This window comes from Purpureocillium lilacinum (assembly GCF_023168085.1).
Source record: "Purpureocillium lilacinum CBS 284.36 DNA, scaffold_1, whole genome shotgun sequence".
Classification (NCBI taxonomy): domain Eukaryota; kingdom Fungi; phylum Ascomycota; class Sordariomycetes; order Hypocreales; family Ophiocordycipitaceae; genus Purpureocillium; species Purpureocillium lilacinum.
Genome location: NW_027072111.1, coordinates 4,423,800 through 4,444,505, shown reverse-complemented (window position 1 = coordinate 4,444,505; position 20,706 = coordinate 4,423,800). Strand labels below are relative to the sequence as shown.

General features: G+C 58.6%; 5 protein-coding genes across 5 annotated transcripts; 2 read left to right on the top strand and 3 right to left on the bottom strand.

Moving 5' to 3' along the window:
• Window positions 1-4,895: 4,895 nt before the first annotated feature.
• Window positions 4,896-6,345, bottom strand: PLICBS_001045 (uncharacterized protein; the record flags this gene model as incomplete). The annotated part of the gene is made up of 2 exons (XM_018317885.2): window positions 4,896-6,044; window positions 6,100-6,345. 2 exons carry the CDS (start codon window positions 6,343-6,345, stop codon window positions 4,896-4,898), a joined length of 1,395 nt encoding a protein of 464 aa, XP_018183410.2.
• Window positions 6,346-6,761: 416 nt separating this feature from the next.
• PLICBS_001044 (H(+)-transporting V1 sector ATPase subunit F) lies at window positions 6,762-7,335 on the top strand (the record flags this gene model as incomplete). The annotated part of the gene is made up of 3 exons (XM_065599710.1): window positions 6,762-6,818; window positions 6,895-6,930; window positions 6,994-7,335. 3 exons carry the CDS (start codon window positions 6,762-6,764, stop codon window positions 7,333-7,335), a joined length of 435 nt encoding a protein of 144 aa, XP_065455782.1.
• Window positions 7,336-7,707: 372 nt separating this feature from the next.
• Window positions 7,708-8,378, bottom strand: PLICBS_001043 (phosphatidylglycerol/phosphatidylinositol transfer protein; the record flags this gene model as incomplete). Its single annotated transcript, XM_018317887.1, has 3 exons — window positions 7,708-7,821; window positions 7,889-8,105; window positions 8,167-8,378. The coding sequence occupies 3 exons, from the start codon at window positions 8,376-8,378 to the stop codon at window positions 7,708-7,710; spliced, it is 543 nt and encodes a 180-aa protein (XP_018183412.1).
• Window positions 8,379-13,036: 4,658 nt separating this feature from the next.
• PLICBS_001042 (uncharacterized protein) lies at window positions 13,037-15,772 on the top strand (the record flags this gene model as incomplete). Its single annotated transcript, XM_065599709.1, has 2 exons — window positions 13,037-14,988; window positions 15,154-15,772. 2 exons carry the CDS (start codon window positions 13,037-13,039, stop codon window positions 15,770-15,772), a joined length of 2,571 nt encoding a protein of 856 aa, XP_065455781.1.
• Window positions 15,773-16,432: 660 nt separating this feature from the next.
• Window positions 16,433-19,317, bottom strand: PLICBS_001041 (tunicamycin resistance protein; the record flags this gene model as incomplete). The annotated part of the gene is made up of 3 exons (XM_018317889.2): window positions 16,433-17,179; window positions 17,910-18,824; window positions 18,874-19,317. 3 exons carry the CDS (start codon window positions 19,315-19,317, stop codon window positions 16,433-16,435), a joined length of 2,106 nt encoding a protein of 701 aa, XP_018183414.1.
• Window positions 19,318-20,706: the final 1,389 nt, after the last annotated feature.

Genomic DNA, 20,706 nt, shown 5'->3' with positions numbered 1-20,706 from the left:
AGGCCCCTCCCAGAGCAGCCCGCCGGCGGGGGCGCCATGGGGGCGGTGCCCAAAAACCTCCAGGGCTGCCAGGCTTCCCTGCTGGTCGGCGCCCGTAGCCCGCACAGAACCCTCCACTCGCTAGGTTTCGCACTTTCCAGCGGCATGATCGGCCAGGCTCGGCCCACCCCACTGCGGGCGGATTGCTAAGGCCATGCTCAGGATTGGCTCGCCCGCTCCCCGACGGTTCCAGGTGTCGCGCAGCGAGATTGGTCGGACGCACGACTTTCCCTTCCCTGCGGCACGGAAGGGGGAGCTTGCTCTGCGTCGTTTGGTTTGCATGTGAGGGTTGGACTTTTTGTGTCTCTCATTTTCCTTTGCCCCCCCTCCGATCCCGCCAGCGTCCCCTCTCGTACCTTTTGGTGATGGTGGGCGACATCTGACGGCATCGCGGAGCTCTCTCTCTGGACAGGTACTCTTTCGTGCCCCGCAGCAGTCAACGCAAAGGTTGTTTCGCGAGACGACCAAAGCTCGGCCCAACTCTTCCTCTTCTCGCAGCGGCCGAGCTGAAGGCTCCGGACCGGCGCCCATACATAATACGTAACCCCAGATAGCTCCACATGTGCCTTTCCAGTCCGAGTTTCACTACCAGACGAGTACCTCGTGGCATCATTCCCTGACATTCCATCCACGATGCGCCAAGTCTTACAGTGATTGCCCCGTCAGAGTGAATACCAACGGTTTGGACTTGCGTACAGCCCAGCACCGAGCCGTCAAGCGTCTAGGGAGGCTGAAGCTTGAGGTTGTCGGATATTCGTATGGATTACTGTCCCGGTTGTCGAGTAGACCAAACCGATATCGCGCCCGTCCAGTCCAATGCACCTGTTCCACTTCCAGCCTCTTTACCCCAACATCGATCTACTTTGGACAGACAAGCATGCTAGAACTTTGTAATACTAATGTCTTCATTGGCTGTTCAGTCTGCATATACTCGCGTCACTGCTAGCCACTCCCTGGGCAACTCGGAGGCGCCGCGCCGTGCAACCGAAGCCTTGCGTTGTCGGAGAAAGACACGACTTCGCTGCTACTAAGCCCCACGTAAGAATCGGCCCACCAACACACTCTCCCGCCCTCCTCAAGCAATACGCGGCCGTCAAGCTATTAGTTGCGAACCCGGACGTTCTTAGTCTTCGATGGCCCCGGACCCAAGCATGTTGTGCATAATGCCCTAACGCATCCGCGGGCAACGTGCCTACTTCACCATACTGGCGCCTCTCCATACTCATCACTTGTTCGGCCCTCGACAACCAGCGTTGCCAGTGCAGTTGCAACCCTCGTGGCCTACACGAGCAACACACTGCCCATGACCGCCGTCGGCATCGCCAGTACCAACGCCAGAGCATCCATTGTGGTCGCCTCTCGTCGCTCGTTTCTCTCCCAGAACTCGGACCGATACTGAAATACTGGCCAGACAATCTTCCAGTACAGCGCTAGGAGGGCCTTCAAATGATGATAGGCCGTGCGCAACGTCGGCTTTGTCGACGCCCATCTGTCTCCTTCCCCCTCGCGCGCCGCTGGCCCTGTGGCACGCTCACTGGTCGTGGTGCTTTCGAAAGGATCGTCGATGTCGTCTTCGGCGTCGAGGTGAGTGGGATAGGCCCCCGGCATGCTCATACCCTCCATCCAGCCCGCGTGTTCCGTCCGTTCTCTGCTTCGAGGTGCTCTCATAAGCTGCTTTCGGGCCACATCTTCGGCTCCCCGCGGCGTCAGATCCCTGCTTGTCTGGGGGTCGGATCTTGAGCTCGGCTCTCTGCCCTCTTTGGTCGGTGTCAGAGCTGTGTCGGCGCTCCCTTCGCTCGACCGACCGTCCTGTGGTATACACGTTGACTTGGGTGATATGCTGCACTGCGCCTTGATCTGCTGAGCCTCGCGCCCGGGCTGCGCCGATAGTTGTGCTGCGACGATGTCTTTTCGTCTTTTCGTGGACGTCGATCGCTTTATGGACGTAGTACCGACTGCTTCTCTCTGTCCCATCACCGTCGAGCTCTGCGAGGTATTCTGCGAGGGACTCTGAACAATGTTCCTCAGCTCGTGGCCTGTCGGGCTCAAGGGCGGCAGATTGTATATTAATCGGCTCAGCTGGCGGCGGCTGGTCGGCCGATGCTCTGGTAAGGGACCTTCCTCTGGGGCAGGCGAGAACGTTTGATGGTCGCACCCAGTAGTGGTGGTGGTGTGTGTGGAAGCAAACTCGTCCATGACTTCCCGGCTTTTGTCTGCGATCTTCTTCATCGCTGCCGTGCACCAGTCGGTGTCGTGGCTTCCCGAACTCTGTGTTTCGAGCAAACGCACAGTGTTTTGTTTGTTCTTGCCTTTCAGCCCGGGGAGGGGCTGAGCCTCTGGCAACACCGCCATCGCACGCGCGTTTGTTTGGTGGGAACCTTCGCCTGCCACGCCAGCTGTCTTTCTCACTTCCACGCATTTCGTGCCACCTAGTTTCTGACCGTGTTCGAGGTTGGAAGTCGGATTTGGTGCGAGTATCGGCATTCCGTCCTCCGAGCTGAGCGGCCTCGACTTCTTCTCCATCACCTTTAGTCTGAAAGTCCCGAACGAGTGATGTATCAGCTTCTGAAGGGACGGTCTTGTTGCTGCTGCCCAAGCTGTGACGTCTGGGTCTTGCTGCTGCTCTGAAGGCTCCAGACTGATGAGTTTGCTGGAAGTGCGGGGGCTCAGAGAACCCAAATTCAACTTTTTCCGAAGTAGCGTGAGGCTCCGTTTGGGGACCAGGAGCAGGCTCTCCTGACTCACAGGCATAATGGCCGTCGTTTCGCCAAGCCCTTGATCTCGCAAAAGCAGATCGCTGACATCGGTCTGCGGCGGCACTCGTCGGTCTAAAAAAGACTCCTTGGTAGGCGCGACTGGCTTGCTCTCGAAGCGTCTTGTTGTTTTGCCTGGTGTTCCCACCTGGAGTTGCGGTGGCCTGCGCGAAGAAGAGAGCGCAGCTTCATCGGCGGCAGTGGTTTCTGGGCAACCACATGGGATACCAGCAGGCAAGCATGGAGCGGCTTTCGGTTCTTTGTCCTCAAAACAATCGGAGTCGTTGAAGCTTATGCCGTTCGCGAAAAGCTCGAATGCCGATGGCGTCAGATCTGCCAGGCTCTGGCCGTGAGGAGTCCGAACGACTGTGCCTCCTGAGCTCGAGTTTCCAGCCAGAGTATCATCAATCGCCAGTACCAAGCGCTCTTTGGCCTCCAAAGGCGTCCTTCGCGCGGGCGATGCTAGATCTATGAGTCTTGTGTTCTTGTAATCTGCGCCATGGTTTGTGTCGATGTGCCCAAGCCAAGGGTCTGCGGATGCAACATCAGGACTAATATCAGCGGCGCGGACGTCCAGCCTCGACTTGCCGGGGCTAGCTATGCTGCTCACTCGAGATTGAACGATGGGGCTGAGGTCCGGTTCTTGTGCCGAAGACCATTGCTTCGTATGTCTTCGCCATCTGACAGCTTTACCGGCATCCTTGATCTTCTGTGTGTTTCCTTCAAGGTTACGCGGTTTGTATTTTCGTCCTTCAGGAGCGTCCTGTTTGGCCGCCTTCTCGCCCTGGGCTCCGGGTGTCTTGTATGAGTGGCGGCTGCTCCTCAGCGTGCTGCGTAGGATATTGAGCTTCTGCAGTGTCTCCTGGCTAGTGCTGCTCCTGTCGCTCTCTGTCGGAGTGATGGTATCCAGTTGACCGGTCTCAGGATTGGCGCCCTGCACTCCGAGATAGTCTCCGCTCTCTTTCAGATTTCGTCTCTGGCGACGTGCCTCTTTCTTCGCCTCGATAAGTCGACGGGTCTTGGATAGGCGGCGCCCAACCGTAGAGGAGGCTACCGAGTCAGACGTAGTGTCACCGGCGGCATGATTGTCCTTCCGGCCGACGAGATGATGCATGTCTTGCCCATGATCTGGCTGCTGAAGACTGTCATCCAGGGGAACCCAGCTCCATTTCCTACCAATTTCTCCAAGAGCGCCGAGATCATCCATTTTTGCGGATGCTATTTCCGGCCTGTCTGAGGGCCTTTCGGGGTGTGTCTGTGAGATTTCCCTTGCAGTGTTCCAACGAACAATATGATCTGATCCGACCGTCTCGCTCAAGCAGCTTTGACGGCTATCTGTCACGTATCGGCGGGGCCTCAGCTGTGTCGGGTGCCTTGACTCTTCTTGTGCCCAGAATCCCTGATCTCGGAGTGTTCCACCACGCTCTGGCCGTCGGCTCGGGAGCACGTGTTTCACCCAGTCGCCCCAAGATGACGTGTGACGTTTCCCTGAAGGCTTCTCCGTCTTCCGACGCGCCCTCTGGGATGATGAAAGAACGGCTGGCCTGCTGCTAGGTGAATTGTTTACGGTAGGCGGCAGAAAATACGACATCGCAGGAACGGATGCTCAGACTGTGTCGCTTCGGTGGCCACTGAAGTGTCATGACCGGAGGGCGTCTGCTGCGAGGATGCTATGCGCGTTTGTCGTGTCGTTCCAGTAGAAGACTGCCGGACAAGTAGTTAAAGATGCACAAGGCTGGAGGTGATGTTGAGGCTGCCGATCCTGGCCCGCAGCAGTCAGAGTCAGGACTGGGTTGCTGCTGAATGGCCGCGCAACTCCGTCGCAGTTTCCTTGTTTGTCTGCCTCACCGGGGCGTCTCGGCCAGAACGAAGGCAAGAGGCTCGCAAAGACAGCGTGGAACCCTAGCAGTATCATTCGATTGGGTCGTATTCCTGACTCCGGGTCGCGCCTGCCTGGCTAGAAATATACAGGGTAGGCTCGCACCTTAGATAACAACACCTTGTCCCCCAACGCCAGCTAACCAGATGAACGCCGTGTGCATGCATTAACTCCCAGAATGAACAATCCAGTTGTGCAAGTAGTCTCTTTCAACCTCGATCCTTCTATCGTCGTGATGGGAACCTCTCATATCCAGGCCTGTGCTTGCCCATGTTGGCAAATGGGTGCGGTGAGCTGTTCAGGTTGGCACTATACGACTTTCGAAGGTCGGATTGCTTAGTCGGGCTGCTGGGGGGTTCCCAGTTGCGTTGCTCGTACGCTGCCATCTCTCTCGAATTTCTTGGCGAGGGTTGGTCAACCTTATTGATGTCGCCCAAGCTTATGGCTTTCTTGAGCGGAGATCGATTGTGCGAGTAAATGCCCATGCTTCCGCCAAAGTTGTGGCTGCTTGCTGTTGACGGTGGCACGCTGGTGCTGGTTTGTGCCGCCGCAGGGGTATACCCAGCAGGCAGGCTGCTCCTCATTGCCGGACTCCTGCGCGTTACGCTCTGATTGATGCTGGGGTTGAGCATTTCCACCCGGCGCGTGGCTGTGGGAGGGGTGAATATCTGCGGGCTCATGACGTTGTTGCTGCCCGCAGAAGGGGTAGCGTCTGGAGAGTTAACGTGCGGGTTGTGACGCGCTACGAAACTGCGCCTGATGAGTGTCGTTGGCGTGCCCGTCTGCACAAAATCTCGTGCCGTTACGGGCTGATCGTCTGACATTTGGGTGCCCACGTCTCTGACGACGGGGTGAATCCGAGGATGCACAAATTTGGTGTCGTACTCGTGCATGACCTCCTTCTGGATGATGGCGCTGTCCTTGGCCTGTTGGGTGTAGCGTGACGAGAAGAGGAGGAGCTGCGCCGACAGGACAGCCTGCATCACCAGCGCATTGAACACCGTAACGCTAGGTCGGGGGTCCAGAGGCGCGAGCGGGAGGAAGAGGAGATAGACGAGGACGTGGCCCGGGCTGAAGAAGCAGAACAGCCTGATGGACACGGGTAGAGGGTCCCAAACGGAGAGCTCCCACACGTCCCGGATCTTATCAGGATGTGCGCGCGACTCGGCCGACTCGGGCGTCAGCATGTCGGCAATGTATCGCAGAGGCGATGCGGAGACGGGCGACGATTGGACTTTGACGCGATGCGCGGATGGTGTTGACGGCTGAACGTCAATGTTTGCCTCGAACATCCTGTATTTTCTCGTTCGACACATCGTGTAGATGGCGTTGGAAAGGGAGACGAGAACGAGGCCCCAGACCAAGGGATACACCTGTTTCAAGAAAGTCAGTATGATTCCGTAGAGCGGGCCTGGCAATGCAGCTCACCAGAAACGACACCCAACCCGGACCGCCGTCTTCAGCAAAGATATCGTCGCGAGCGGCGGTCCGGCCTGAGTTTGCGCGCGCCAGGAGGAAAACAAAGTTGAAACCCAGGCCGATTTGCGTGCCGACCAGATTCGAGTCCCAGTCTCTAGTCTCCATTTCTTCGGACAGCCACAGCAGAAAGTCCATCGGGTTGAGCATCGAGGTGATGCGCTCCCAGAGCGGTCTGCGTCGCACGAGTCGAGGCATGGCGGTGGTTTGCCCGTCGTGGCCGGGGCTCGAGAACTGCGAGAAAGTCGCTCGGACGATGCAGCGCTAAATGGCGGAGCTGCAAATGTGAGCGCGCGGCCTGTCGCGATGAAGGCGAGGACAAAGGGCCGCGCCCGAAGCTGCGTTTGCTGGGGGCGGTTGGTGCTGGTTGTTTACTTTTCCGAGTGGCCCTGCGGTAGGTACTTCGTTGGAGCTGAGCTGGAGGTGCCTGGGCACTTTCTTCCAGGCTGGAGCCACAGGAGCAGGGGGGCCACATCCAGCAACTGGTGAGGCGGGGCTGTGGCTGTAGCCGCCTCTTGTGTGGACCGCTGCGTCGCAACGGACCTCCGTCTCCTTCTAACGACGCAACCTGCACCGCTCTCTGTATCGACAACAAGCCGCGGAAAGTCGCCAAGATGGCTTCGCAGGCAGACTACAAGGACCGGCAATTCCTCGCCGTGATTGGCGACGAGGTTAGTGCCGCGGCCTGGCGCGGTGACGCTCTGCCGCGCCTCGGCGATTGACCAACCGACCACTGACGTAGACCAGGACTCGGTGACGGGACTGCTCCTTGCTGGCATCGGCGTGAGTTTGCACTCGAACGGCAGAGGTATTCGTATCCGGTAACGACCGCTGACAGCGCAGCAGCATGTCACCGCTGGTGCCGACGCGCAGAAGAACTTCCTTGTGGTCGACAGCAAGACTGACACTGCGGCTGTCGAGTCCGCTTTCGACCGGTTCACCCAGGAGAGGAAAGACATTGGCATCGTCTTGATCAACCAACACGTCAGTATTCGGCACTGCTGCTGCGGCGGTGTGGTCATTGGTTCACGGCTGACGACGACACAGATTGCTGACAGAATACGGCATCGGATCGACACCTACACGGCGGCTTTCCCTACGGTCCTCGAGATTCCAAGCAAAGATCACCCTTACGACCCGGAGAAGGACAGTGTACTGAGGCGGGTACGCCGACTATTTGGCGAGTAAATGTGAGGCGCTTCGCAAGATGGGCAGTACGGAAGCGGTTGCGTGTGACGAGAGGACGGGTTAGAAGAAACGAGCACAATTGCCAGGCCACAGGCCAGTGGCACAGGAGGTCATCCTAAGTTAAACTTGCATTCGACGCGGTAATGTATGCTAAGTGCATGATCCCTCTAATAACCGTGGCTATACTCCCTGTCCACACAGCTCAAGTTGCAAGACGTAGGGCTTGACCATAGGAGATGCAAACAACGCAGAGGAAACTGCCCGACCAACGACGCGAAGGAGAAAATCACATCCCATTCCAGAGCAATCGAACTGAAGAAATCTGTCGCTATACGTATGCGCATGAGGAGGTCGTCAATATGGACTGTGTCATTACAGCTCGTTGCTAAAGAAGCCGTTGCCCATGCTAAAGGTGACGGTGGCGGTCAAGCAGGTAATCTTCTTGTCGTTGACGGTGTAGACGTCTGCGAGGACGTTGTATTTGCCCTACCACCATAATTAGTACAGGCCAACCGGGTTATGGAGGTTGCAGGATGCAAGCGAAGCGACATACGGGAGGGATCTCCTTGGGCAAGTCCACGCTCTTGGTGATCACCATCTTGCCCTTCTCGAGAGGGCACTTGAGGTCGACGTTGCCAATCTGCTCGCAGAGGTCCGCCTTGGTACTAAGGAGCTTGATGAGCCCGTACTTGACGGTCAACATAACGTATGCACCCTCCTCGATGGTCTCGTTGATGATGCCGCTGGCCTCGATGACCAGTTCCTTGCCGCTGCTCCGCGGTTAGCCAGCAGTTTACCCACGTCGACAAGGGTCGAAAGGGGTTGTCTTACGCAGCTGGTGGGTTGGGGCTGAGATCAACCTTCTCAATCTTGACGATGTCGTCGGCGTGTTCGGCCTCGCAGAACTCGAGCGGAGACTCGCCCGGGACCTTTTTGCCGTCGTCGCTGGCGATGGCATTGGGGGCCCTGCCGTTGAAGACGCTCAGCGCCTCCGCCGACGCCAGGCAGGCCGTCAGGCAGGCGACGGTGGCAGAAAAACGCATCGCGTAGGTGTCGGAAGTATGCTCTGCTCAGAGATGGGATGTTTTGACAAAGGTATGGGTTGGGGTGGATAGATGCGATTGCGGTGACAAGGTCGTGAGGCTGGTGGCGGAAGCGCAGTCAGCGGAGATGCAAGGCGGCGATGTCGTCGGAGGTCGGGCGTCTGTTGGGTGCGTCATGGGACCTGGACTCCACTCTGATTGGCGCTGCGGGGGACGGCAGGTCACGCTCGAGCTTGGTTGGTGACTCGGATGAACACCTGCAACTGGGGCGCTCTGGCCACCACAACAGTGCTAGGACAGGGCAGTCGTTCCCCTCTGGAGTCGGTGCTGTGGGGGCATTCAGGTGTGTTGTGCCTGAGCCTGCATGTGGTGAATTAAACTCTCTTTGACTTTGGCCGTCCTAAGCGCCTCGCACGCGGATGGCTTACACGGCCGTGGGCACAATGGGCTCGCGCAGGACCACGCGCCGATAGTGAATCTTGGGAAGAGAGTGATGAAATCGCGCTGGCTGGGTCTGCGTACCGGTCATCAAGCGTTGTGCCTTCTTTTATACAGAAGCAGGAAGCCAGGCCTACGTGGAGCTCCTTCAAAAACTCGAAGGGTGACGAGGCCCGTCGCTTCGCCCTCGCCCTCGCGCTCGCCCCTGCTGCGACGCGAGGTCATACTCACGCGCCGCCTGGCGAAGCCGAGAAGATGGAGAATGTGCTTTATTATCGTGCCGAGACGCCACTGCCTACCTCTTCCCTTCCCAAGGTGATGCCTTCCAAGCGATTCAGGTGTGTCCACGGAGCATGGACGCAACTTGCGTGCAGGTCCAGTTGGCGGCTTTGCTCCTGGGCCGTGAAATCTTTCTGGCAACACGCAAGGGCTGCACTGTCTCAGAGGCAGCATGTCCAGACGTGCCTGCCAAGTGCCAATTCACACTGATTGTTGGGGGCTTGCCAAACCTGCGAGTGGTGACAAGCGAGCAGTGAATCCGCCCCTCAGGCACCAGCAGGCAGCAGCAGGCAGGCACGGCGCACGGACCAGGCGCGTCTCCTATAAATTTCTCCTCCGCCGCCCGCTCATTTCACTCTTCTTTCTCTTCTTTTCTTCTTCATACTTACCTTGTTCCAGTCCCCCGAGCTCAAGAATTCGGGGTACTAGTAGGGGAGGCCTGCATTGCACATCGCGGAGTCTCCCGTGCTCAATTGTCCTTCGGGGCCATTGGGGGCGCAATTTTTGATATGACATCTCTTTCATTGTGTCTGCAGCCTGGCGCTGCGGCACGAAGAAGGAATGGAGTGGCGAGAGGGCTGGAACGTCGAACGACTGACTCGTCAATCAGAAGGTTCGCGAAGGCGAGCATGTTTTGCCATGCCGCGGACCCAAGTCAACAGCACGCCGTGGGGGCTGTCTTTCTGAAGCCATTTCTCATATATGTAGTCGCGCCGACTCGCCAGCACAGCAGAAGTTGCTCTCGTTGGCGTTTCCTGGACCATTCCATATCAGTACGTATTGCGGAGGCTCTTCCCGGTTGGAGGTCTCCAGCATGCCCAGTTTCACCCTGCCGTCCATGGCCGCCCTGCAAAGCAAAGGGGTCAAGGGCCACCTCGCTCGTCTCTGTGTGGCCAAAACCCACACACGACCGACCGCCTCGCGCAGCTTCTTGATTGGTGGCTGCCGCCAACCGGGCCAATGACGCTCGTGCGCCGCTCCGCAATCTGTCGTCCCCCGTCATGCTGACGCATTCTGCGCGATGCATAACCGCACTACTCGGTTTCCGGCTTAGCTCAGTCCCACTCTCTGTGGCTGAACAGGGCCTTCCCAGGCCTTGTCGCCGCTTGGGCTTCGTTTGCGCTCCTCGTTTGCAGCTGGACCCGCCCACCACCGTGTCGAGATTGAAAAGTGTAACGCCGCGTCCACCCAAGGTGGTTGTCTGGTCAGTCGCACGCGAACGTCTCCATCGGATCAAATAGATGTCGGCATTCGTTTATACTCGTATGTTCACGTGTCTGTCGCTACCGTGTCGCGTGGAAGCGTCGCTGCGCCACCGCTTCCGGCCACGATGAGTGCCTCTGTTGCACGAAATTGATAGAGCAACGTATTATGTATGTACGTATACGTCGGTCTGCAGGGCGTGTCATCGCGAGTCGCAGGCAGAGGGACACACCCCCTCCGAGGCCAGTACGACGGAGCGGACTCCGACCACGGGCAGCTTTCCCGAGGGCGCGAGCGGGCAATATCTGTTTGCTCGCGGGATCCTGACTGCAGCATGGGCATGGGCATGAGCATGAGCATGGGGATTTGCATCGCATTGTTGGTCGGCGCGGATGCTCATGGCTGGGCCGCCCCTCGAATGACGTGCGAGCAGCCACCGACCATCATGCGCCTGTGCCACGGCGAGTGTGAGCACCGTGCGGATACTGCCGTGACGACGGCTTGAGCTGCTGAACGACGGACGACCAAGTACTGTAACATGCAAGTCAATCATGCCACACCGTACAGTACCGTCGCGTTGCACCTCGGCTTGCACGCAAACCGCCCTGCCTGCATCTGCACCGTCGGTGGCACGACTTATCGCTGAGCGGCTCGGATACTCGCAGCGGCGGTGACTGGATCATCCGACTTATGACAACCAGAAACGACATGACGAGCAGACCGAGTTCTGGACACACAGTTTGAAGGTGACTGCCATGGGTTGCACTGTGCCGTACAGTACGGGCAGTGTGTGTGTTTTCTGCCCACCTACCTGGCCAACCTTGCCAGCCTCCACGCTGCGGCAGCCTAGAACTTACCCACTCCAGCAAGTACAGAGTTACTCGGACTGCGGGTACGAGTACAGTACTATTGGGAAACAGCCAGACGGGGACCCGCGAAATTTCTCTGCGGCAGGAGAGGATCCGTCCGACTCTCCTCGCTCCCGCCCGCCAGCTCACCTTACCAAACAACCCGAGTCGATAATCCTCTCCCTCTGCCGGCGTTGGTGCCACGATGTTCCAACTGGACGACGAGCACGGCCGGGCCCCTGTTCTACCTGCAGCTCAGAGCCGACGCCAGGAACCGCGACCTTGAGCGAAGCCGCTGCCGGCCGACGAAGGCAGCCCCTGCATCTCGGGCGGTGCGGTCTGCGGCCGCGGATGCCCTCATCAATGCGCCCAGCGACGAGTGCGTCCTTCGAAGCCTGGGGCGGGCGAATTGCGGGTGTGCCTGTGTGAGTGTGTCTGGCTGCAATTTCGCGGGCAGTCGGTCCCGTCGGTGGGCAGACTGTGAGAGGAGGGGGGGTGTTTGCTCTGTGCCCAGGTGGCCCCCTCTTCTCCTCTCCTCGTGTGGGCGGCCCAGTGGCCCCCTCGCACTCTGGCCCTCCGTTGCTGCGCTGCACGAGCGCGCAGCCAGCTGTTCCCTCCCATCCCGCGCTCGACACTCCACCGCCCTCCCTCCCCTCACCTCAGGTCAGGCTCAGCCAGCGCCGCCATGCTCGCGCCCATCGGGGAAGCCAGTGCTCCCCGGCCTTGCCCTGCTCGGCGGTACGTACTCGTGCTGCCTTTGCTGGTCATCCTGCCTGCCCGGTCGTGGACTGCGGCCTGAGGCATCAACAACCACAGGGCCCGACACTAAGAGGGTCCCATCACGCCGCTTATCCGCGATTGGGCTTAGCGCCAATGGAGGCTGCTCGCTGCGCTGCGCCTGCTGAGATGGAGATGAGAGTGCCGCCGCGCCGCCTGCGTTGGGACCTGGTACGTACCGCCCGTCCAGCAGCAGCCAGCATCTCAGCGCCATGCCTTGCCTGCACCCAGCGCCAGCAACGGCACCAGCACCGGCACCAGCGCCAGCGAGCACCCGGCCCAGCAGCCCAGCCCAGCCCAGGCGCAAGTGCCCTGCTCGGCCAGCCCATTCCCCATCCATCCCAGCCGGGCGGCCAGCCAGCGAACGAGCGTTCGAGCGCGCGCTCTTGGATCCTCGCCGCTGCTCCCACTGCTGGGTGCCGCACTCGTTGCAGCGCAGTGGCACCCCCAAGACTCTGCGTGTTTCTGCCGTCCCATCCCCCATCCATCTCCCTCCTCCTCTTCCTCTTTCCCATCCTCCATTCCTCTCGACTCCACGACCTGCTCACTTGTTGTTCTCCCTTCCTCGGACCGGTCTCGACGTCTGTCGACCTTGAATCTTTCCTACAGAAGTTTGGCCGCCTCGATTTTCTTGACCTCGACGGCCTGCCGCGTTGTGCTCTCGGGCGCGATCGACCTGCCGACCTCGATCGCCTTTCGTGACGAGTCCCTCGAGTTTTGCGAGGAAACTTCCCCCAGCGACCACGCCCACAACCACCTCTCGGCACGCTTCGAAACACCATTCTCGTTCTCTCTGAACGTGTCAGATATCATCGATCGACTTGTTTTCTGCCACGCTGCCGCGACGGCGCCTCTGCCCTTCCGTGTGGCTCTCCACTACCTCCCGCCCTCGCCCTGTTCCACGACTGCGATCCCTCCTGTGCTTCGATCGGTCGGCCTCTCATCATCTCGACGCATGGGAGTCTAGGCGGCGTCGAGTCTCCGTTCGCGCTCCCGGCCTCGTCATCGCCGCGCGCCTCGACTGGCGGCGTCATGCCCCCAAGAGCGCGACGGTAATCAATTCACTCACGCCCCTTCGCGTCAAACCCATCCGTGAGGCACTCCCAACGTATTATGACAGACAACCCTGCGCCGCTGCCGACGCAGACCGCAGTTCCCAGTCAGGCCACCCTCGACGCGCCGGTCGCCGCCCCTGTTGTCAAAGACGAGGCCGCCGCCAACGCCGTGGAGACGGTGGAAGAAGAGCCGTACACCATCAAGTGTATCTGCAACTTCTCTGACGATGACGGAAACACAATCTACTGCGAGACGTGCGACACATGGCAGCACATCGACTGCTTCTACCCCGACAACAGGGATGAGGCCATTCGCGAGGACTTCTCACATTCTTGTGCAGACTGCAAGCCGCGGCCGTTGGACCGACAAAAGGCCATCGAGCGAACACTGAGACTTAGGAACGCCGCCATGGTGCAGCAGCTGCCGGTCGACAAGAAGCCAAAGCGGCCGCCTTCCAAAAGCCACAAGAAGAAGGTCAGGCCTGCCGAGCTCCAGTCCAACGGCCAGCCCGAGAGCGGCAAGAGTGGCAGCCCCAGCGATCACCCGCCATCGACCAAGAAGCCAAAATCCTCTCATCGTTCCTCGCACTCAACTAGCTCCCAGCCGTCCAAGCGCAGTCCTTCGTACGGAAACCCGCGCTCGAACCATGCGCATCCTCCGAGTCCTGCCACGACTCCTCCCGACCTCCCCGACGATTTCTTGATACATCACTACTCTGATGGCTTTTACTCGTTATACAACGAGAGCGATGTTCCTGACACGCACAACAATGCGTTCGCAAACATTGCGATACCTGCTGCGCTTGGTCAGTGGCTTCGGGACCCCGAGACGATGAAGAAGGAGGTCGGCCGCACGCGAGATGAGGTCTTTAGAATTGACCCTCCCGCCGCAGACGAGAAGAAGCCTACTCTTGAGGTCAAGGATTCGACTCGTACTTCTGACGCCGGATTGACATTGCGATGGCGCTTCGTCAAGTCTACCACCCCGATTGCCAAGGATGTCCGCCTGATTGAGCTCAATGGGCAAATCGGTTTCCAAAAGGATTACTGCGCCGATCCTGACAATCTCTGGACCGATCTCTCTTCGCCGCTCCCTTTCGTCTTCTTCCACCCCATACTTCCACTCTACATCGACACCCGAAAAGAAGGCTCCTTAGCTCGATACGTGCGACGGAGCTGCAAGCCGAATGCGCAGCTTGACACTTACTTGTCAAGTGGCTCGGAATATCACTTCTGGCTAGTAAGCGACAGATACATTGCCGCGAACGAGCAGATTACGCTCCCTTGGGACTTCCGTCTAGAGAAGAGCGTGTATTCCCGATGGCTGAATCTGCTGGGTCTGAATGACGACGACGCCGCATCGCAAGATGAACCGGAGATGGATCTATCGGAGTACAATGCTATCTCGAATTGGATCGATCGTATTCTCTCGGAATACGGCGGCTGCGCGTGCGACCTAGAAAACAACTGCGCTTTCGCCCGCTTCCACCGGCACTACTTGTACGGCAAGAACCAGGGCCGCGTTGCGAAGAAGAAGTCGCGAAAGTCACGGAACCACACCATCTCGCCTACCAGCACAGGGCAGGCGACGAACAGCCGGGCCCCTAGTGAAGGCCACGTCGACGACAGCGCAGACAACGACACGAGGAACGAATCGACTACTTCCCGGAGCAAACCCTCGAGCAGAGACCGTACCCCGTTACCGCAGGGCCAATTCGATCAGTTGGGAATACTCACAGAACCCACTGACCGGGATAAGCGAAAGGTCGCCATGGTCGAGGATTCCTTCAGGCGCATGGAGCAACAGCAACCGCCAAGAAAGAAGAAGAGAGTGTCTGATGGCACAAGCACGTCTTCGTCGTCCAAACCCAAGTCCCGCAATGGGTCCGTCGCACCGCCAGGGAGCTATGTCGACGCTGGTACGTCTAGAAGTAAATCGGGGTCACCAGCAAGCGGACGGTCTCCGAACCCGTCGAACCTTCCCGGGCCGAACGCATATAAGCCGCCTTTGTCGGCTGGTCAGTCACGGCAATCTTCGGCGACCCCACGGCCTGCCTACTGCGACGCAGGTGTTCAGACAGACCCTGTACAAGGAGAGTGGTTCAGCCAGCCAGCCAGGTCCCCTGGCTGCAAAAGGCGAATTCTGTCACTGTCGAAACGCTTGCTCAATAGTAGGCTCCGGAATCTCGTTGGCGACGACGAGCACAAGAAACAGTCATCTCTGATTGTCCAAGGGGGAGGCGACAATGCAATGGACATCGATTCCACAACGGCCGACCAGAAGCCCTTTGTTTCCGGCGGCGTCGTCGAGCCACCATCGCCGATGTCACAGTCCAGCGACACGGTCATGTCCGATCAAGCTCAGGAGGCGGCAGCGTTGGTCCCGAATGGAGCTGCATCGGGGCCGGAGAAGAAAACTCCGGACTTGCGCGTTCAGATGCCACCCATTCCGGCCTTTGACAACACAGGACTTGTCACGACGCCATTGTCAGCATCTGGAGCTCCTGGGCAATCTCCCGTTTCCGGAACATTGGCCAGCCCTTTCGCCCCGCCTGCAGTCAACGGAATCGCTGTCATCCCTAGCCCAGCCAAGAAGAAGCTGAGTCTTAGTGACTACACAAAGAGCAGGATGAACAAGGCCGCTGGGAAAGTGGCGGGCGGCTCCGCCCTGCTCAAGCCTGGGCTGGCGAGCCCCGAGGAGATCAAGGTGGAAGTCACATTCGAGTCGCAAGCCCTGGAAAAACAACACGACACGGTGGCTCCATCGACAGCACCGACGACGAATGGTCACTAAGGAACCCGTCAGTCCCTTCGAATCACGCGCGCCAGCAAGTCAAGGGAATGAGTACGATGTTTGTGTGCCCTGTGGAGAGTTGATTAGCTGTCAGCACGACATTTCACCTTTTTGCAACGGTTCGACGCGTGGGGGGCTATTCAAATTCATGTCATGTCGAGAAAAGATTATTTCGGACGGAACCGCTGGAGTCGGCGTTTGGGGGAAATGATTGCACAACTGAGGCGCAGCGTACTCTTTCATATATACCTGTGCTCATTCCGGCGAGGAGGGAACCACGGCTACTACTTTGTTACTGGAGTTCAGAATGGAGTTGGCATAGGTGTTTTCTTACGCCACCATGGCAGCACTGGGCTCCGGCAAGGTTCGCCTACTTTGCTCGCAGGAAAAGCTGTTATGAAGATGGGGATTACGTCAACGGCCTCGGAGGATCGGGGCGTTTTGACACAGACATGACTGGGCCTGTCGATTTTTTTTCTTCTCCTTGTTCAAACCCATGTATTTATAGCTCGACGTGGCAAACGCGATCGTACCCCTCAGTTCGGGGTTGATGGTCAGGCGGGTTTAGGCCTTGCCGACCTCGGTGTAGATAAAGATCCATTTCAGTTGCCGGTTGCCTGATGTTCTCGCATGGCCGTGAGGTTCCACACAGAATTGCTTCTATACGCCGTCCACCTTGGTGAAGTCAATCCTAACTGACGTGCGCTCGACTTCGATGTAGGCGGTAACCGACTCGCGAGACTTGATCTCTCCCCAGAAGTCATAGCCGGCCCATCCCCCGGCGCCCCGACGGTCTTTCAAGATGAACGTCATGGGCTTACCCGGGCGCATCTTGATTCGGGCATGCGTAGCTTCGGGCCTGTTCTTCGTACCCCACGCGTCCACGGCCCATCTCCACGTGAACATGATGGGCGCGCCGTCGTAGAAACCCCGCGGCACGTCCATGCGCACCTTGACGCCATCCGGGGCGTACAGAGGCTCCGTGAGGATCCCCTGGAACCTCGCGCCAAAGAAGTAAAACAGCCCCTTGGCCTTGCCCGTGAAGAACTGGTCCGCGGACTTGCCGACCTCCGAGTCCGCGACGACGACGTACTCGTACCTCCGGAAGAGGACCTGGCGGATGGCGACCTCCTGCGTGAAGGGCCAGGAGTGGTATATGTCGATCATCTTGTCGGTGAAGGACTCGGCCATGGTGTGGATGAGCGTGACGGGGATGGGCTCGGCGAACTGCTGCAGGATGACGATGTCGCGGACGGAGCTTTCGAAGAGGTCCGCCATGGACTGCCAGTACCGCGCCGTGTCTTCCTCGTGGTCGGCGATGAACATGCGCTCCATGGAGTAGAGCGTCCCGAGGAGGGGGATGTACTCGACCACGGAGTGGGCAACGGCTTCGAACTCGGTGAACCACTGGGATAGAGTAAGCCAGGGGCCACACACAGACTCCAGATCTCTCAGAGAGCACGCTTGACACCGACAGTTTCATGGTCTCCCTGGTTCGAGGTGGCGAGTGCGCCTCCCACCAATGGGCACGCCGCCGCGGCGACGAACAGCTTTCGCATCTTCAAGATATCTGCTCTAGATGTGGAATTTACTTCGATCTGGCCTGGACTGATCTCTTATAGACTTCCGGCGTACCCCCAGCTAATATCGACCTACCCATCAATATGACGAGTGCATAGCCTGATATAATTTTGAGTGCCATAGTAGACGGGGGATATAATCGCGCGAATTTCAACTATATGACCCGTCTGGGTAAAAGGGCGTTGCACAGCAGTCGAGCTGGGCTAGAACTCTACATCAGCCGAGCCCTCGCAGGATGTGTCAGAGAGGAGGCAATACGTCACTGACAGCTGCTGGAGCAACGCAATGCTCTTAAGCGCGTTCTGTTGTCGTTAGCCTGCAGCAACAAACCAGAACGATGCACGCTAACAAACATATGACTGGCGAGATGGACACGGTGTTTATCAACGCTGTGACTCGTTGCGCCAAAGTGCGCTTCTATATCTGGCCTTCTAAGCTACGTTCCGGGATATACACGCGCCGCGGGCCTCATGCACGTGCGGCAAATGCTACCTTAGTGGCGTGTCGTGCCCCAATTGTCTTCCTTAAAGACAAGGAGAGCCAGTTTGTGTCTCACAAACAGCCCAAACAGACCAGCGAAAAGCTGCAGCAGTGTGACCTCCCAAGCGAGGCGGTCTTCGCGGAGCGGGCCCCGCCAGACAAGCCAAAGATTAAGGATGGTGAAGTTGCTCGTTTCGACGAACAGGCCCTTGTCGTCCACTGTGACCTGCAGTAAGCGCAGCTTGGATAACAGATGTAAGATCTGGCCAACGAGGGGCCGCGGCTGGCGTTCTGGCGACCAGGGCGTGACGGACGGCTCGAGAAGGCCGGTCCGAGCGTTGAATTTCGGAAGTCGGTGACGCGGGCAGGGGACAAGGCCGAAGATCTGTGGACAGGAGTAGAGGAAGTTGAATATCTGGGGCACGAGGAGCAGTCCCAGAGTCTTGGAGAAGTGGCCAAGGATGCCCACGACGGCAAAGACCATGCCGGAGAAATAGCAGTACGTATCTCCCACAAAGACCTTTGCTGGATACCAATTATGGTAGAGCAGGGCGCAAGAGACACCGATCCAGGGCAGCAGGAAGTAGAGCGAGAAGAGATGAGAGTCGGTAGCGGGATGCGGATACGGTGTCAAGAGGTATAGGCAATCGTTGAAGGCGATAAGGATCGCGACGACGACACATTGAGAGACCTCGATGCCGTTGATGCCTGCAAGCATGTTGATGCTCTGGGGACAAAACATGGCAACACAAGCCATGTACACGTAGTATAAGGCGCCAAGGTCGAATAGCTCGCCTAGATACGGCTGGAGCTGCACGGGGATGACGATGGAAGTGACGCCAAAGTCGACAAAGTAAACGACCAGGATAGGGATCGAGGCCAAGCCGGGGATCCACCACTTGTGGCGCCATCGAATGTCGAAGAGATCGTCGCCGATGCCGAGGAAAGCGATGGTCTGGAGCGCAATAATGGCACCAAGGTAGGAAGCGAGCTACTACATCAGCGGAGGCGCGACATGCGCTAAGGGGGGCCATATTCACCTTGTTATGGGGGAAGCGATGCAGGAAGCGGCCCTGGTTTACCTCCTGAACCTCGACCACAACATCTCTGTTCCCACCGCCACTCGTCGCCGCGACAATATCCTTGTAGAAGGGGAACGGTATGAAGATGATGACAGTCAGGAGATAGACGGCGGCGCAGACGGCGCCCATGCATTCGGGGATCTCGATCTTGTTAAGCTTGCTGAGATCACGGCCGCGGAACCCAGCCTTCATGAAGGTTGGTCCCAGCCAGCGAATCATGGCAAAGCAGAGGCAAAAGGCGAGAATCGAGAGGGCGAGGGACGCTATAAGAGGCTCGCCATCGCCGTGAAAGGTATTGGCAATGATAGCGGCGGAGGCCGCAGAGAGGGAAAGGAGCGTGAGCGTCTCGGTGCGGGAGAGCGAGGTCGGGGAGGCGGCGGCGCCGTGAGCTGTGACGGCCATGGTGGCGGCGACGACAGGAGCAGAAGCGGGCAAAGCGGCCGGGAATGTCGGAGAGGGCGGCGCGTTGATGTTCACGGCAGCTCGTGCGGTCGCATCGTGGAGCGAAGAGGGCGCGGGACGGGCGATGCGCGGCACGATAGCCGCATGCGAAGAGACAATTGATGAGAAAAAGCCCCTGACCGTGTTCGTCTGCCGGCAGAGTAGACGGTAGAGGATGCCCAAACGGGACACGAACGAATGTGTTGTCGTCGCGATCGCAAACGCAGCTGCGCAGTAACAAAGGAGAAGTAAAGGTGTCGTGGTTGCGGCCACGTTCGAGTTGCATGAAACCTAACCCACGACGGGGGAGTCTTCAGTAGGCAGGTGGGGCAGATTGGGAGCTCCAGCGTAGCTTCGCTTCGACATGCGTGGGATGGATGTTGCACCTGCCGGGCGGAGCTCCTGAGTCCTCAGGCTACGCAATTTTGTTCCACGCGTCTTTGTCACCACGATGACAGCGCCAGCGCCGACGCCAACCCGACGCCAGCACCGCCACCCGGCGGTTAGTCTGTTGTTGGAACATGCACGATCCTCTTGTTCAGGGTCCCGCGACACCTGCTTGCGTCTTGGCGATTGCTTTGCGGTAGCGCTAGCCTAGCTTCCATACACGGCGGGCATATCCCTCCGTCGTATATCAGAGAGTATGTGCCGTTCTGAAACTCACTGCGTTTTCCTGCACTCTGACTTTCCAAGAAGGCGTTCACTATGAATGATGGCCACCGGTGTCGACCTGGAGAGGCGCGGATCGGGAACCACCATCGCGTTCGCATCGTATTCTTGACGCTGGTGCTGATATCAGCCCCCATACTTCCCCGCGCGGGCTGGCGCTTCGCTCTCGCTCTGGCCGAGAGGTCGCCACACACTCATCAATCATCACGGCCCGGCGGCGTTTTGTCGCCAACTCTGAGCGTCTGCTGCTGACAGCAAAAAACCCCGATCCTGGGCATTGTCGCTGCGCCCTTCCGCTCGTTGCTTTCGGGTCAGCAGCTTGCACGTCGCCACAACCGCCACGCCTTCGCGAACGAATGAGCCTGCCAGAGATTCGAGGAGCCAGACTTCCAAACGTGAGCCTGACCGCTGCCCGGCCGTTGCCATAACGAGATAGCATAACGCGCTTGCACAACCACAGCACACCAGCCCTTGCTGCGAGTGTTGACCACGTCGAATGTCGAGTCTTCGCCCGCTAATCGCCGGCAAATGTACCGACCCCCATGGACAAGGCGAGCGGACCGCCCTCGATGCTCAGACACGACGGGCAGCCACATTGGTCGCGGAAACAGCGCGGCCGATACCCACGTCAGCATTTGGCGGCCCTAGCCGCTCAACCGGACAACAGGGGAGGACACCTCC